The sequence below is a fragment of the Equus caballus genome, chromosome 7, assembly GCF_041296265.1.
Source record: "Equus caballus isolate H_3958 breed thoroughbred chromosome 7, TB-T2T, whole genome shotgun sequence".
NCBI lineage: Eukaryota > Metazoa > Chordata > Mammalia > Perissodactyla > Equidae > Equus > Equus caballus.
Genome location: NC_091690.1, coordinates 82461513 through 82480016, shown reverse-complemented (window position 1 = coordinate 82480016; position 18504 = coordinate 82461513). Strand labels below are relative to the sequence as shown.

The 18504-nt window shown below is 48.2% G+C and overlaps 1 protein-coding gene and 1 long non-coding RNA gene across 2 annotated transcripts in view; both read right to left on the bottom strand.

The window, feature by feature from the left end:
• Positions 1 to 1764: 1764 nt before the first annotated feature.
• The window catches only part of LOC102149544 (uncharacterized), a 70639-nt gene continuing 53899 nt past the window's right edge, over positions 1765 to 18504 (bottom strand). Inside the window, exons 7-9 of the mRNA XM_070275034.1 lie at positions 4537 to 4657; positions 3536 to 3680; positions 1765 to 2210 (exon numbers count right to left, since the gene is read on the bottom strand). Coding sequence (XP_070131135.1) covers positions 2152 to 2210; positions 3536 to 3680; positions 4537 to 4657 — 325 coding nt within the window. The 3' untranslated portion in view covers positions 1765 to 2151. The remainder of the gene's footprint in view (positions 2211 to 3535; positions 3681 to 4536; positions 4658 to 18504) is intronic.
• Positions 9228 to 16810, bottom strand: LOC138925212 (uncharacterized). Its single transcript, XR_011441125.1, has 3 exons — positions 14946 to 16810; positions 10503 to 10703; positions 9228 to 9362 (listed from the first exon to the last, which is right to left on the bottom strand). It is a non-coding gene; the product is annotated as an uncharacterized lncRNA (long non-coding RNA).

The following is an 18504-nucleotide window of genomic DNA, read 5'->3' as shown; positions in this document are numbered from 1 at the left end:
AGCAAGGGACTGCATTCAACTTCTAAAGCTGCAAGTAGTCAAACAAAACATTTTAAAACATCATACAGGCTAAACAAAACACTCTTGGCCAGCATATAACTAGCACGCGAATTCTTCATTATCTCGCAAGATTGTTGTGAGAATTGAGATAATGCATATAAAAGGGCTTTGCATAGCAGAGAAGCTAGACAAAAAGAGTACAGATGCTACGATTCGCTTATGTGAAGTTCAAGAACGGGCTAAACTAATCCCTGGTGACAGGAACCCGAACATGCTTACAGGAGGGGGAGGCGCATTCACCGTGAAGGGTTAAGGGAGCCTCATGGTGTGTGGACACTTTCTACACCTAGTTCTAGGTTTGGGTGCATGTCTGCAAACGTATATAAAAATTCATTGAGGGGCTGACCCCGTGGCCGAGTGGTTAAGTTCGCGCACTTGGCTGCAGGCGGCCCAGTGTTTCGTTGGTTCGAATCCTGGGCGCGGACATGGCACTGCTCATCAGGCCACGCTGAGGCAGCGTCCCACATGCCACAACTAGAAGGACCCACAACGAACAATATACAACTATGTACCGGGGGGCTTTGGGGAGAAAAAGGAAAAAATAAAATCTTTAAAAAAAAAAAAAAAATTCATTGAGCTGTACTCTCAAGCTTTGTGGACTTTACTGAATAAAAGTTACACTTCAATCAAAAAGGAAATTTTAAAAGATGTCCCTCACAGAGTAATAAATACTTAACTAGTTGTTATTGTAGCTTTATTATCATTACTTTTTTACCTTTTTATTTATTTATTATCATTACTTTTATTATCATTACCATATTATTATGATTATGATTACTAAGCCACAAGGTCAGTAAACTAACTAAATGAGCAACAAACATCCATGAAAACCCACTGTGTGCTGGGTGCTTATGTCAGATTATATTTTCCAAAAATGACCACATCAATATATATGTATGTAAGTATATCACTCTCCCACATGCTCTTGCTACAATGTGAGTTTCACCCCTCCCACCAAGAGGTGGGGTCTCTGTTGCCTCCCGTGGAATCTGGTCTGGGCTCGTGACTACTCTCACCTAGTGTGGCAGACATGATGCTATGTGACTTCCAAGATTCGGTCATAAAAAGCATACAGCTTCTGCCAGGCTCTCTCTTGGAACACATACCTTGGGAGCCCTTCTTGCTAACATATAAAAAGTCTGGCTACCCTGAAGGTGCCATGCTGGAGAAATGAAGCAGAGAGACCAATAGAGAAAGATGCCTGAGGGGCCCTGGCTGCTCCAGCCCCTAGCTGGTCAAGTCTTCTTAGTCCTGGTCCCAGACACGGAGTCAAGCAGAGGACCCAGACACGGTCTGACTGCAGCCTCATGGGAGACTCTGAACCAGAAGCCCTCAGCCAAGCTGACCTGCATTCCCAACCCACAGAAACTGCGGGAGATAATAAGTGACTATTATTGCTTTAGCCAGTAAGTTTTGGAGTATTTGATCTATATTAGCAGCAATAGATAACTAATAGATTTGGGTACCTGGAAGGGCAGTGATGCTGTAACAAAAAAAAACTAAAAATGGAGCAGTGGCTTTGAGGGCAGAAGTTAGAAGCGTCTTGAAGAAACTGTGGAATCTGATGGTCCTCAAGGAGGTTGTCCCCGAAGGCTTAAAGGAAAGTAAGGAAGAGGATACTGGAAGGTGGAGGAAAGGGATCTTTGTTGTATACTGTGTTAGTCTGCTCCGGCTTCCACAACAAAACACCACAGACTGGGAGGCTTAAGCAACAGAAATTTATTTCTCACAATTCTGGAGGCTGGGAAGTCCAAGATCAAGAGGCCAGCCCAAGATCAGCTCCTGGTGAGAGCTCTCCTCCTGGCTTGCACATGGCCACCTTCGTACTGTGTCCTCGAATGGAAGAGAGAGAGCTCTGGTGTCTCTTCCTCTGCTTATAAGGGCACCAGCCCTACAGATTAGGGCCCCACCCTTACGACCTCATTTAACCTTTATCCCCTCTGCACAGGCCCTGTCTCCAAACACAGTCATCCTGATGGTGGGGCTTCAACACATGCATTCAGCCCATCACATACAGTGAGGGAAATTTTAGCAACACTGCCTTCTATGGCAAAATGGAAAATGGAAAACGTGCTGAATGAATTGGATGATCTAGCAAAGGAGATTTCCAGACAGAATGTCAAAGGTGCCCCCGGGCTTCTTCTGGTTGCCTATAATAAAATGTGAAAAGAGAAGACAGGTTAATGAAAGAACCAGTGAGCACAAAGGAGCCAGGTCTTGCTAGGTTTGAAAATAAAAATGTCTTGTTCCTAGACTCTGCAGACAGGAAATGATGCTAAAATTTCAAAACTATCTCGAGGAAAAGATCAAATCTAGGGTACTGTCAGGAAAATATGGTCTATCTGAGGAAGTGAGTATAAAGTCCTTTACTAAGACCTTGGAAATATGTAAGGCAATGATTCAAACAAATGAAAAAGTCCTTCATAGATCCTCACCAATAAACAACAGGGCTTCTGGTAATGTTAAGCATGGTGTCCCACAGCAGCCTTATAGCCTTATAGAAATTCAAGGTAGGAAGGGGTTTCTCATTAATATTTGTGGTTGTGACTTTTATCTAATTGTGCAAATTCCAATAAGATTCATAGAAAACTCACAATGATTTTAAAATGATTGCGTTTTCTGAAACACTGCTTGTTTGGACTAAAAGGTGCAGAGGCCATACAAAATGAAAATAGGTCTTTGGATATCCAAATAAGAAAGCAGGCTGAGAAAACGACTTCGCTGCAAACGATGACCATCTCTTGTGGAAAAGAAAGGATGGCTCAGAGGGCTTCCGCTTCTGAGCCCAGAGGGTGGAGCCAAGAGCCATGGAGAACCATCCCCAAGCAGGAGGGCTGAGTTCTAATCCAGAAACAGCCCATGTGCCCAGCAGAATTTTAGAATTCCTAAGGACCCCTGTGTTCCTCCCATTTTCCCTTTTTTTTTTTATTGTTATGAGAGGACCTATAATGGCCATCCTTTGCCGTTCCCACCATTGTATATTAGGTAGACGGATGGTAATATATTTCTCTAGTTCACAGGCGTGGAGACCCACAGGAACTGCACACGAGGAGCTGTATTTGAGAAATTCACCCAAGGAGCCTCATCTGAACCCAGACCTGGTTAGATGACAGGGCCCAAGATTTCAAGTTCATGCTACAATGTGACGAGACTTTTGGGGGCCTTGGAAAGGGGTGAGTGTATTTTCATGTGGGAAATATGAATCATCAGGAGCTAGAAGGGAGACTGAAGTAGCCAATTTCCAAGGATCCCTGCCTCCTGGTGTCCTTGCCCTGGGGTAGTCTCCTCCCGCCCTGCCTGAGGGCTGGCCCATGTGACTAGGACAATCAGAGAAAATGAGGCTAGATCATAAGAGGCCTCGCAGCTGCTTCCTTGGACTCAGCTCTTAGCTCTGAGGGAAGCCACTGCCGTGATATGAGAACACTCATGCTGCCCCGTGGAGAGGAACTGAGGCCCTGCCGAGGCCGACACCAACCTGCGGCCATGTGAGTGAAGTACCTTGAGGGCAGATGCTCCAGGCCCAGTCGAGCCTTCAGGTGGGTGCAGCCCAGGTGACGTCTGACCACAGCCACATGAGAGATCCTGAGCCAGAACCATCCAGCCACGCTGCCCCAGAATTTCTGTCCCAGAGAAATCACGAGAGGGAAAAGAATGATTGCTGTTGCTTTAAGACACTAAGTTTTGGGGTGATTTGTTACACACCAGTAAATAACTAACACAAGGTTATAGATGCAGTCACTGGTGATGGAGTAAGAAGAAAATGTGCAGGCACAGGAGAACACACAGTTTTGGGCAGATGAGAGTCACTTGGCCAGCGTGGTAAAGGACGACTTCTCTCCTGGTGGAGTGTGGGCTCTGGGGCTCAGAAGGTGAGGTCCCTGGGGACCCTGGGGACGTCCCTGGGGACGGTGAGACTTTGGCAGACGGCTTCAAGAGGGGAGCTGGCCATCTTAGAAGACTTTCCTTTCAGCACTAAACTCTCTCAGGGTCTGGCTTTCTTCTTGCAAACAAGGCCTTTCCATTCACAGAGCCCTTTTGCCTCCACCTGTCACCATGCGACAGAGGCAGGTCAGGGATTACCATTCCCGTATATCAGAGGACAAGTCTGAGGGACCCACCGGGTAACTGGCTTGCCCAGGCCCTGGGCACTCCCTGTTCACGTCACAGCTCTCAGCAGCTCGGAGCAGCCTTCCACTGCCAAAGGAATCAAAGAAAACAAAGAGCCCCAGGCTGGGCCGGAAATGCACAACACGGAACTGCGTGGAGAGAGGACGCAGGCCAGCTGCTCTGACGGGGATTCTCAAGAAGTAATAACAGACTTTGGTTGCCTTAAAACAATCTTTCACATCTGTTAAAATCCATGCCTCAGTATGCTGAAGCTGAGCCAATCTCATCACCCAGAGGATGGCCCTCTTCACCGAGTGGCCTCAGGCCTTTCTGGGTCCCTGAGCCTCATCCATGTTACGTGGTGCTCACCTGGCTGGTCTCTAAGGCTCCGTGTGGCTCTGACATTGTAGGATTCGTGAGGAATTTGTGGGACCTCCGATACTGATGTTGGCATAATAATACCAGGCCATTCCCATTCTGAGTCTCCAGTCTACAAAATAAGAACCAGACAGGAAATTGCAGGCAATAATTTATTCTGAATTTTCCCACCGTGGGACTTGCTTTATATACATTGCTACGTGGACTCTAGCAAAACATTAACAGATGAAGAAGGTTTCTGCTGGCTTCCCCAGCCCCTGACATGTGCTCCCCTTTCTTCCAGACTGCCCTGGAGAGGGGACCTCCCTGGGACAGTAGCCGTGACCAAGAATAACTGCAGAGAGCCAGGCAGGAGGCAGGCTGCAAAAAACAACCAGGGCCATAAAATAAAATGGAATGACATAAAAGAAAATAATACAATGTGAAAGAAAATGATAAAGTGACTGAGCTAGATTAAAGTCTGAGGGCCCTCAGCCCAACACCCACTCTTGGTCTGAGGGTCTAAGAGCAGGGAGACAAATTGGAGTATCTGCCTGTCCAGTCCCACCCGGCTGATTTGGCTACCCAGGCCCTGGGGCAGTGGGGGTCACCCTGGAAAAACAGTAAGATGAAGTGGGCCTGCATTGACCACAGTCGATGCTGGCTCTTGGTCTGCCGGGCTTGGCTCTGGGGCCCACGTGAGCCCTGAGCTGACAGTGCATGTTGAGCAGCCATTATCGCTTCACATGGGAAAAGAGCAAACCCCCACCCCTTCCCTACTACATCCATCTCTGCAGTAGCACACAGGACCAGATACAGCTAGAAACCCAGAAACATAGCCGCAAAAACTCGGTAATTTGAAGGCTAAGTTCTGATTCCCTGAAGCAGGACTGTCTGAGAGCCTTGGCGAATGATGTGTCTGCTCTGAAACAAGGAAACGGTGAGTGTGGAGCTGTGCAGGTCGTGAACTGGCGTGGGAAACAGAAATGGTTTAGCAGAATATGCAGAATCAGGACAAGGCAGGCGACAGGGGAAGTGGATGGTGCTTAAGTTGCTTGTGTCTAAAGAGGTCAATGTCATCCTGGGGACCGGGGGCTGGCAGGTAGCACACGGATCTCTCTGAAGTGGAGCCTCATATTGTGTGTGGCTGATATAAGCACAATTATGATTAGGTTAACTGTTTGAGTAAATGAAATGCAATGGGCTAGCTAATCTGTTTGTTGTCTTTACAAATCCCTAAATAAAGGACGTTTGTTGATACCTTTAAGGCAGACTGACTAACCCATGAGGGCGTAGGCAAGGCATACAGTAGCCATCATGATGCTCTGCAGAACAGACACGGGACACAGGTCCCCTGTTCTTCCCGCCCTCAGAGGAAAGAGAGAGAGCCTCTCCTGCTCAAGTGTGGGAGCCTCTCCTTTCCCTTTACCTCCCCTTCTCACTCAATTAGAGGGAGACCCAAGACGAAATCTCATATGTCTTGACTCTTTGTCCAGTGCTCTTTCCACTGGGCCATGAAGAAGCAGAACTCAGAGCCTGGGCTCAGAAACACACCAACTCTATCAAGTGAAAGTGGAACATCAACACCAATAATCCTGTCTCCTGTCTCGGATCCACACTCCTCCCAGTTCCTCCCACTCCAGGGCGTCACATACACATGCATGCACACACGAGCCCACCTACTGTGGGGCATCAGCACCCTGGTGTGGATTGTGGGGTGGAGATGTGAGAACAGAGCTGTTGGACTGGCCCAGTCTCCAGGAAACACGAGGCAGGAGCGCAGAGGGGATGAAGCCTAGGGTTGGCCTGGGGGCAGGATGGCGGAGTTGGCAGACACTTTGCCCTCTCCCAGTGATGCAGACTACCCACCCATGCACACAGCAGTTCCCTGCCAGCCCATAATGGCTGTGTGGACCATAACTGACCTTACTTATCACTAACCTGCCTCCTCTTTGACCTCATCCCTTGCAACCACCCCCACCCCGCCTCAATTCCGGCCCTGGACACGTTGCCTTTGTACAAAGACTCTGACATCAGAGCCCCTCCTCTCCTCTGTGGACCATGACTTAGTTCATCCTGAAGACCCCACAGCACCTAGTAGCCCCTTCCAGCTCCAGACCTGAAAACACCAAATCCCAGCCTCTGAGCCAGTGTCTTCGCAGGCCCGGCTGCCCCAGGCAAGTGAAGACAGAGAGCAGGGTACTCCCTCTATCCCGACCCTGCATCCAGGGACCAGGAGGCTGCGGTCTGAACAAACATTTCTCCAGAGAAGACATACCTGTGGCCAAAAAGCACGTGAAAGGATGCTCATCATCATCAGTCATTAGGGAAATGCAAATCGGAACCACAAAGAGACACTACTTCACACCCATTAGGATGGCCAGCATCAATAAAACGGAAAATAGCAAGGGTTGGGGATGATGTGGAGAAGTTGGAACCCTCATGCTTTGCTGGTAGGAATGCAAAATAGCACAGCCACTGTGGAAAATTGTTTGGTGGTTCCTCAAAAAGTTAAACATTGAGTTGCCATTTGATCTAGTAATTCCACTCCTAGGTACATACCCAAAAGCATCGAAAGCAAGGATTGAAACAGCTACTTGTACACCTGTGTTCATAGCAGCATTATTCACAATAGCCAAAAAGTGGAAAAAACCCAAGTGTCCATCGATATATGAATGGAAAAACAAAATATGGTATATCCATACAATGGAATATTATTCAGCCCTAAAAAGAAATGAAATTCTGACACACGGTACAATGTGGATGAACCTTGGAAAGAGTATGCTAAATCAAAGAAGCCAGCCACAAAAGCATAAACATTGTGATTCCACTTACATGAGGTACCTAGAATATGCAAATTCATAGACACAGAAAGGAGGATGGTGGTTACCAGGGGCTGGTAGGGAGGGGTGAGTGGGGAGTTATTGTTTAATGGGTACAGAGTCTCCCTTGGGGATGACGAAAAAGTTCTGGAAATAGATATTGGTGATCATTACCCAACACTGTGCATATACTTAGTGCCACTGGAAAGGGTTAAAATGGCAATCTTAAAAAAAGAAATAAAAATTCACCAATGTTTCTCGCCATTTTAACAGACAGGAGGAGAAAATATAGGCTGCTGTCCTCTTGATGCCTCTGCACTAAATGGTTGAGGAGGGTAAACATCAGAGGCCCACTCGGCTGCCAGGGCTGGGACGGGCACCTGTGGGGGTAAAGAGGAAGCTCTCCCGGGACTTCCCGGGACATGCAAGGGCTCTGCGGGAAATCATGGCCAAGGCACTGCTCTCATCCAGGTGGTGACCAGGCACACACACAGGAAAGTCCGAGAGGCTTTTGGGGATGGAGTGGGGTCGGGGGAACCACCAGAGCTCACGACATCTTTAATTTAAGGCCTACAAACTTTCCCTAAGTTTGGCTGGCATTTGACCCCAAACTAACCAGAAAATTGCCAGCGCAGAGCGTTAAAGCCAGAGGAGCAAACAAGCCCCCCTCACCGGCCGGGGATGATGCGAGCTGGGAGGAGCTCACGTTTGGGCGTCAGATGGACCTGAGTTCAAGTCCTGACACTTACCAACTATACGGCCTTGGACACATCACTTAACCTTTAGAGGACTTCGATTCTCCACTAAAAACAGGGACAGTCAGATCCTTGTATTGTGTTTTATTTTGTTTTGTCCTTCTTAAAAAACTTTCCTGGCTGGGGAGAGACTGCTCCTCAGGACAAGCCAATTCTTAGAGTTAACAGAGGACTCAACCGGGAGCACGGCTTTGATATGCAAATTAGCCAATCCAGGGCCTTCACTCCTCTATCTCACCTGCCCTTGCACCCAATGTCCCAGGGCCAGGCACCAGTAACTAGGGACCACCCCTCCAGCTTAGAGCCTGCCGAGATGATTCAAACTAGCCAATCCTACACTGTTTCCTCTACCCCACCTCGTCTTTGCCACAGAAACCCCAATAAAGGCTCTGGCCTAATGCTTTCCCCTCACCCCTGTCTTCTGCCACCTGACCAAAACCTGGTTTGTGACCCTTAGTGGTACATGGTGACTCCCTCTCTAGGACCTGTAAGCATAGTAAACTTTGCTTTCTCATGTCTCTCCCATGACCCCTCTGTGGCCACACCTGTCCGACCATCACCTGAAAGAACGCAGGGCCCACCTCACAGGACTGATGCGAGGCTGGTAACTGAACAAATCTTACATGCCAGGCAGAGTCCTCTCAACAGACCTGCAGAGTAGATACTGTCGGCCCTCATGTATTGATGAAGAAGCTAGGGCACAGAGAGGCAAAATAACTTCAGTATTCATTCATCAAACACTTCTTAATGTCTTCCATGATTCTAGACCCTGGGGAAACAGCAATGAACTCGACAGACCCAGTTTGTCCTCAGGTAGCACCCCTGCATCGGAGCAGAGAAGGTGGGCCATGAGTCAGGTGATTCCAGTCTGTTGACTGAGGGTAAGGTGGGGACATCTGGGTGCTTTGGGAGCAGCAAGGAGGACGGTCTAGTCCTGAACATCAGGGAGAATGTTCCAGAGGCAGTAACAAGAAAGTGGAGGACTGAAGGCCAACAGCAATTAGCCAGAGGACAGTGAGGAGACGAAGGGAATCTGGCAGGTTGCCGGGCTGGTACGCAGGTGAAGACGGAAGGAGAAGACCTGCGACAGGTAGGCAGGCATCCAGCCGTCGATCGCGAGGGTTACCTCTGCCCTCCACCCAACTGTAGAAAGAACACTGCGTTGGGTTCAAAGACATGGCGGTCTGGTCTCAGCTCGGTCCCTCATTTGCTGACTGGCCTTGGGTGACTCACACCTCCACACTGGGTCTCAGTCTTCCACCTGTGAAGAAGCAGGTTGGAATGTTCGACTCTGAAGACGGTTCTATCTCACGCATTCATTCAGCCAACATTTATCCATTGCCTTTCATGTGCCATGCACTTTTCCAGAAGGTGGGAATACATCACTGAACAAAACAGATGACAACCCCTGACCTAATGGAGCTTACGTTCCAGTGGAGGGAAGACAAGCAGTAAACATACATATAATAAACAAGCAAATTATATAGCTATTAGAGAGTGCTATATTAGTAGGTGCTATGGAAGAAAAGAAGAAGTAGACTGGGGGTTAGTTTTCATTTTGAATAGGGTGATTGGGGTAGGCTGCACTGAGGAGGTGCGTTTGAGTGAAGACGTGAAGGAGGCAAGATTTCAACCTATAGAAACATTCTGGCGAGGAGCAATCGCGGCGAAGGAAATGCAGCGAACGCTCTAAGCAGAGAGTGCCGCCACGCTAGAGACACAGCAAGGAGGCAGCACGTCTGTGTCGCAGTGAGAGACGGAAGCACAACTGAAATGAGGCCAGCGAGGTGGGGGGTGGCAGGCAGGTCACAAGGGCCTGGGGGGCCCTGTAAGTTCTCTGGGTTCTATAACTTGCTCCAAGGCCCCAAGGTGCCCAGCCCCTGGCAACCCCTTTGACTTACTTGGGCCCCCAGCAAGAACGTCAGGGTGGTGATCCCAGCCCAGCCTGTTCTGCCAGACGGGGGGCTGGTCTCAGGAATGGCTGCCATGTGTCTTGGCACTGAACTTGGCAGCCTAGACTCAGGCTTGCCATGAGGCCCTCCCACAGACAGGCCATGCGCCCAGGGCCTCTGCCACCACATCCCGTCCCTCAGCAGGGCTCTCTCCCTCCCTGTCGTTCAGCCTATCTCCTCATTGCCCGGCACAAAGGAGACAGGAGGGCAGGCACTGCTGTGTTCCATGTTCCGGGTTGCTGATGTTTCCCCCACCCCACCCTGCTCCCCAGACTGACGCCTTTACTGCTAATTGACACTTATTGCTCACTCCATCACTTGGAAACCCGTTTCAGCCCCCAGTTGCTCTCTGGGCCTCTGAAAAGTAAAAAAATCACTTAGGCTTCTAACTGAACAATAATTATCTTGGCATTGCTTAGCCTACCAGGCCTCTCACCCTAACATATTACCTCTCTCCTCTATCCAACTTGGAAAAAAATACAGGAATCAATGTATGAAACTCATTTATTGTCCACTTCACAGGCTGCACGGCAAATAGTCTGTCGAGGCCTTTTAAAAGCCACTCTCCTCGCTCACATTCTGCTCCGAAGGTTGCTCTGTCTTTTCCTCACCCATTGATTTTTGTGTCTTGTTAGGATTGTTCTGTGTTCCTGAGGAATTAATAACGAAATGAGTCAAAGTCTGTGAGCGGCGGCTCGGCCAGCTGGGCTCCCCTGGATAGCCAGTCTGCGCCCTGCTTCCTTCCTGCTTCACACCAGGAGAACGAGGGTGTCCCCAAGAATGAAGCCTGGGCTGGAGGACAGCCTTGGGGTTCCTGGTCTTACTCTGCATTGCCGAGGAGGAGTAGGGGATGCTCTGGGTTGATCCTGGAGGCGTGAGAATCGAGTGTAGACCTCTGGAGATACCGGAGAATTCACCGAGAATGGTGAAAGGATGTGGTTTTGGAGTCAGACAGACTTGAGTCTGAATCCAGACTTAATTGGTTACCGGCTCCTAGTTACTGACCTCAATGTGCAGACTGGGATCACTAAATATTCAGGTTCAGTCCAGGCTGGCATCAGTGTCCAAGAAGCTTTACACGGGCCCTTGGGTCCAGAGAAAGACTCTAACTGGGACACTGCACTACATACAAAACAGGAATCAGCACACTGGCTAAGAGAGAGGACTGGGAGCCAGACTTCCTGGGTCCAAATCCGGACTCCGTCACTTACTAGCTGTGTAAGCTTAGGCAAGTCTCTTAACCTTTTGTGCCTCAGTTTCCTCACCTGTAAAATGGGGCTAATCATTGTTCCTCATGGAGTTATTGTTAAGATTAATGAGTTATTATATTTTAAGGGCTTAGAAAAGTGTCTGGCAACTAGTCGGTGCTATAGAGGGTTAACTTTAAAAAAAAGAAAAATGAGGGCTAGCCTATCACAGAAAAGTTAATCATAATTTTCCCTTCCTATCCAGTGGTAGTATGAGTAAAAGTTATTGATGGCTTTACAAACACATGTGCCATCTCTAGTGCTTCCTTCTGCCCCAACCCACCAATCGCCAAGTCTTTCTGCCTCTATCACCACAGGGCAGGCAAGCCACCATCCCTCCTCCTCTGGACTTTGGACCAGTCGCTGCCTAACTGCTCTCTGGTCTCCCTATATCTAGTCTCACATTCTCCAGTCCACTCATCACACTTCCAGAGAAGCGATCTTTATAAATCACAGATCTGGTCGTATTGCCCATTTTAGGCCACTCCATTGGGCTTCTCCCATTGTCTACAGGAGTCATTGAAACTCTTTGACACACAAGGTCCTGCATGGTCCTCTGCAAGTTTCTGCAAACTCACTTACTGCCCTCAGCCCCACTCTTTATACTCCAGCTACACTAAACTGCCTTTTGTCACACACACACACACATGCACATACACTCCATACTTCATTTGTTCTGTTCTCTTTCCCTGAAATATCCTCCCAGCTTTCCCCATCTCCCTCCACCCACCCCTCGTCTCCACACCACCATCCCCGCACCGCGCTTGGCTAGCAACCAAATCCAGCTAGCACCTGTGACCTGGGTGTTACTTCTTCCCAGAGTCCTTCCCTGAAGCCACAGTTGGATTAGACATCTGTGTCCATTAGAATAATCCTAGATAACAAATACATTCCTAAATCTCAGTGACTTAACCCAATCAAGTGTATTTCTCATTCCAGGATAGTCTAGCGTGGGTGTTCTGGTCAGCGAGCAGCTTTCCCTCCCATGGAATTTAGGGATTTATCTTTTGGTTCTGTAACCCCCAGGGCCTCAGAGTCTTCTGCATCCAGCTGATGGAAGGGGTAAGGGGGAGTAGAAGAGGCATACCCGCTTCTTAAAATCCCTGGACAGAAGCAGAACACCTCACTCCCACCCATTCCTTGTGAGAACTAGTCGCGGGGTCACTCCTGGATGAAAGATAGTTACCGCGCCACCGGGTGGACAGCTGGCCCTTGCAGCCTCAGGGCAGTTTCTTGGTTCTCCTCTGGCACCCTGTCCCTACATCCACCTCAGAGATATCAAAATGTGTGGCTATGATCTTTTCCAGGCCCGCTTTCCCCGTCACACTGTGAGCTCCTGGGGGCAAGGGCCTCGTTCCGTTCACCTCTATGTACCCAGCCCTGGCATTGGTGCTCAGTCCTGTTGTTGGATGAATGGATGGCCCGAGTCAGAACCAGGTCAGTGACTGGGTGGGTCTGACCTGCAGGCAGAAGGTTTTCCCCACAAGCAGCTGAGCCGGACTGGGGAAGGCAGGGGCTGCTGGGATGGAGCACGGAGGGAGACCTTCCCAGGAAAAACTAAAACATAGGGGGAATGCTTGGGCCCTTTGGAGAGGTTTGCATCTTTATCTCCATGGTATTTCTCAGGCCAGAAAGGGCTCGAAGTCTGAGAGCTCTGAAACACATCCCCTTCATAGGGGTCACTCACGGGCAGCCCATGCCGTGTGCCAAGCGCTGCTCTGGGTGCTGTGCCTGAATTAACTCATAAATCCTCACAACAACTCCATCTTACAGATGAGGAAATGAGGCTCAGCTCAAAGGTTAACTGACACGTGGTACTCTCTACCCATGTGCTTGCCTTCCTTCTCTGGAACCCCAGAAGCCCTTGGACAAGGATGATTTGAGCCTATCTTCCAGCACTTCTGTCAGTGAGAGTTAGGTTTGGGGGAGCAGCAGAGATTTGAGTTCCTGGAGGCCAAAGCAGACATTCTGGAGCTTTCTTACCCGAATCTGAACCTCAGGGCTCAGGTAACAGGCCAATGGTCTGAGAACAAATTTCCAAGATTATTCTTCACTTTGAACACTAAGCATTTTTCAAGCTAAGAAAGACTGCACCCTCCATTGCAGTTTACGTCTTACAATGTCCTTTGTCAAATTAAAAACAGTAGAGTTGGAGCCAAATAACAAACAGCAGGGCTCCAAGCCCATCTCAACGTGACACTTGCATGGGATTAACAGTGATAATATTATGACAGGAGGCTGATGTCTCTACGTCCAACACCAGGGCTGAATACCCAGCAGCCAGCGGTACGGAAACACAGCTCCACTCAGCCATGCTTCACGTCCCTTCCACCGGGCATCTCCATGGTCTGACTGGATAACCAACACCGCCCCTCCTGGGAAATCACCACTTCAGAAATGTCCTACACTGATGACAAGAGAAACAGCTGTAATTTGTCATTATAGAAGTATCCAATTATCAGGCCACTGAGTGATGACTGGAGCCTCTGTCCTCACTACCATCAGTCTGGGCTCTGAGCTACACACCTGTCACTGCCGGGCCTGCCAGGCGACAGCCACGGAAGAGCCCAGCTTCCCTCCCCAGCTCCTCGGAGAGTCCAGAAGCCCCTGCCTCTGTCAGAAGCAGGTCTCTCCAAGGCCTCTTCCTGATGCAAGTGCAGGAAGAGCAGGTCAGGAGCAGCAACACCTGAACCACCACCTCCTCCAAGATGGCCGCAGAAGTCACTCTTCCTCCTCAGTTTCCCACAAGCCGATGGAGTGGCCCGTGATAAAGTAAGGTGCTCAGACTTTGAAGCCAGGCAGACCTGGGTCCAATTCATGTCTCCAGGACATCCTAGCTATGTGACCTGTGAGGCACACCGGGGACAGAGTCTTCCGTGGGTGAAATACACTAGGGAAAAAGCAAATGAATGAAAAACAGCTGGACCTGGGACAGTAATGAGCCAACAGAGACAAGTACTAACTGTTTTACATGTATTGACTCATTTTTATCCTCACAACAAACCTACACAGTGGGTACTATTATCATGTCTATTTTAAAGTTGAGGAAACTGAGGCAAAGAAAGTTTCGGGAATTGAACCAAGGACACCTGGCTGTGATTGGCACACATGGGGTTCACACCCAGCAGGCTGGTTCAAGGGCTGTGCTCCTCATTTTTTATATTCCTCTTAAGAAGTGTTATTGATGTTAAGTTCTTTACACATTTTCCATCATTTAATCCCCACAATACATTTTGCCCAGTGTACAGATGAGGAAACCGAGACCAGAAAGGTTAAGTAATTTACCCAAGTTCACACTCAGCAGCAGAGCCGGGACTCAAAGCCGGGCCTTCTGGAACAGTCTGTGTACCGATCCACTCTATATACATATTGTGCTGTGGTTACTTAATTACTGTATATGCACATTTGTATTTAATTAATCCTCCCAACAACTTCTGAGAAAGGTACTGTTATTACCTCCATTTTGTAAATTGGAAAGGTGAAGATTATAGAATCTAAGCAAATTACAGTCAGTAATTGAGGATCCAGGATTCAAATCCAGGCATTGTCTAGACTCCTCTACTTAAACCTCTATGCTGCAGTCACACCCTACCCTAACCCAATGCCTTCTCATACGTGGAGCATGTGAAATTGAGTTCAATTGACCTGAAATACAAATGATCTTCTCAACAACTGGCCGAATGCCACCTCCTCCTAGATGGCCTCCCTCAGTCCTGTGGCAGAAGTCGTCTCTCCTTCCTCTGTTTAATCTCTGATTTTTTTCTGGCTTTTGCACCCAGAGTGGCTCTTGATCGCTCTATGGATAGTCCTGCTGGGATTGAGAGAAATTTTCCATGCAGAGAAGTTAAATGTGCTCTGGCCTGGCCCAGATGTCTCTGCTGTGAGTGACACTGGAGAGCTGAGCCCGGGAAAAGTGAGAAGGCAGCCACGGGAGAGCACGGTCTGCAGCCCAGGGCCAGAGGTCCCGTGAGAAACAAGAAGAACCACAAAGACAGGAAAAGTAGAGAAGAGACCACAGCAACAAGACTTGGAGAAGCAATAAGCAATGGATGAGTGGCCACGGACTGGGCAGAGCTTAGGACGCCAAAGCCTAAACTGACAGTGGAGAAAGCTGAGCATTAACACAATAACAAAAGGCACAGAAATTAGTACCTCTGGGCTTGAGGTGATGGGGTAAAACAGGTTAGACTGGTTGAGAATTATTTAAAAAGCAATTAGAATCCTAAATCCCTTCCACAACTCTGTGCCTTCAGGCAACTGTCCTGCCCGAGTCTAGAGAAGACTAGATGTTTATTTTCTGCAGAGGACACAACAGGGGGCATCTGGACTGAGGGACAACAGAGCCAGTTGAAGGCCAAGATACCACATTAAATGGAGTGACCACAGTATACAGAATGTTCAGGCTCCCATCTTTCTTTCTGCATGGGACCCCAGAATTTCAGCAACCAGGGCTTTACCTTCCAGACAGGAGAGTGGAAGAGTCTATAAGAGGAATCTGGCTGGTCCAAGAGGAAGTATTCTTAAAAACTGACATCGGGGTTTTCCCCAACAAATTGCACAGTTGGATTACCTTACGGAAAATGTCCCCGTTGACACACACCCCACACATGCTTTTTAGTCCCCAGCTCCTAAACATGAGCAGATATCCGAAGATTACCAGGCACCTCAAGAAAATCCCCAACATGAAGGACAGAGACCAAAAGAAACAAGGAGGACAGGGGAGGAACCTGAAGGAAACAGGCTATCCAAGGAGGACAACATTAAAAATAACCTCAATATCCTCAGAGATATAAAAGGGTACATTACATCCATGAAACAAGAATAGGATGCTACAAAAGGAGCATGGGAAATTCAGAAAACAAGAAAGAGCTCCAGGGAATTAAAAATGTGAGAGCAGAAATGACAAACTCAATAGAGGGGTTGAAGGATTTAGGAAATCTCCCAGAAAGATGGAAAAGGAAGAAAATAAGATAAGATAAAGAACCAGTTCAGTAGGTCCAACACCCAAGTGATGGGAACTCCAGAAACAGAAAACCCTTTAACACCAATTCAAGATTGTCCAGATCTGTAGGCCATGAGTTTCCAGATCAAAAGTGCCACTGAGTGCCCAGGGAAATAGATAAAAATACCAAACCAGCCACGTTAATGTGAAATTTCAAAACACAGCACACAGAGAGAAGAGGCTACAGGTACACAGGATTAGGAGTTAGAATGGTTTCAGACTTTTCAAAAGTAACCCTGGAAGCTGGAAGACAATGGAATAATGAATTCAAAATTCTGAAGGAAAAAAAATACAGATGGGCAAGGTCTCAAAAAGTTCACATCCCACACCCCACGTCTCAGGAAGCTACTGATGACGTGCTTCACCCAGATTAGAGCATAAGCCAGAAAAGAGGAAGAATGAACCACAGGAAACAGAAGACCCAGCACAGGAGAGAGGCAAGGGGGATTCCTTCAAGAAGATGAGTTGATAGACTCTCTGCGGGGAATGAAGGAAACGTGGACAACCTTTGGAGAGTTTGGGGTTGAACTGGTGTTAAGAATGTGGACTGTCCAACACACACAAACAAAAGGCGGTTACTTAACTCCAGGGAAAACAAGATTGTTCAGGGAAGGAAAGTAATCAAAGTTTACTATAACCACTCAGACCTGAATAGCACGCATGGTCCTAATATGGTAAACATGGAATGTTGATCTAAGCAAAATTCTGATTATGTTGGGAGGATGGGAAGATGGAAGGGTGCGTGTGTGTGCTGGGACAAGGGAAAGAAGGGGAGCTGAGCCTACATTTTCCATAGTGGGAAGTCAATAGGTGATGCCAGAAACAAACGCCCAGAAATCAAGAAGCAGCAATACAAATACATCATTGTAGATGAGATGATAAAGACCAAAATACACCCGGAAAAGGTGAAAGTGGTGGCCTCTGTGGAGGGGAAATGGACAAGATGACTAGAGACTGCTTCTTCTCTAAGCAAACCTTGTAGAACCAGCTGAGTCTTTATATTACGTGCCCGTATAATTCTGACAAAAATTAAAACTTAAAAAAAAGGAGCTTTCCCTGGCTTTGGTGTGGGAACTGAAGGAACAGGATGGCATTCTCTGAAAGAACCCGGGCCCTTTCATGCTTTGACAGTGAAATAAATAGCTATAATCATACCGCTGCACTTCTGTACCACCTTCGAGTTTATTCATTCATTTATTCAGCAAATATTGATCAAGGTCCCACTGTGTGAAAGCAATTTCACATCCATTATGTCTGATGATCTGGCTTTTAGAAATTACAGAGAAGTAACGTGGGCTCGTGGCTCCCTCTCTTGTCAAGTTTATACAGGGGCCACTGAGTCCCCGGGGAGGGAGAAGGTGGGGTCTGTTCCCGTGATGCTGGGGGTAGAAGAAACAGACGCAGGTGGGCCCCTCTTGGCTGCAGTGGATGCTCCTCCAGACTGTCTAAAAGGAGACATCTCACCACCCGAGGATTAGTTTCCTTCCAAACTAATTCCCGCCCATGAGATAAATTCACATTTCCCCCATTAATGAGGCTCACGAGAAAACAGAGAGAGATGAAGGAATAGGTGTCTGTTCTCCCTTTTGTGGAATATTTGTGACCTAGAAAAAGTATGTAATTGAAGTTCTACCCCTCCCTGATGAGGGGAGAGGAATCTACACAGCACACAGTTTGGTCATAGGAAATACACCCTCCCTGAGCATGTCCTGCTCACTGTCAGTCACCAGAAATTTGGAGGCAGCTCTCCTGTCCCTGCCACAGGGAGCCTGCATCACGTCTTCTACTTGAGAAGCAGTCCTGCCTTCCTTGGCAACGTCATCTCCCATGTGAGAGGTGTCTGGGCTATATGCCAAGGAGCCACTGACACAGCCTTAGGATCAAGCTGCATGAAAGCAAGACCAGTGACCCTCCATGCTAAGAAGAAAGGGTCACCAGAGACCTACTTATTCAATGGGGTCAGCTACCCTACCATGGAGGAAGAGAAGAGAGGAAGTGGGGAGGCAGGTTCAAAGGGGAGACAACATGGAGCTCGCCCTCTGCAGCCTACTTAATATCACACTTGGCTTTCCGTGACTCCTCCTCATTATAGACTCCCTGAGTCCCAGCCAAGACAGAGGGGGCAATCGTCAACACTGAGACTGTTCATTGCTCTTGCCCATTGTAAAAGCTACATTTCAGAACCAAAAGATGAGCTAATAT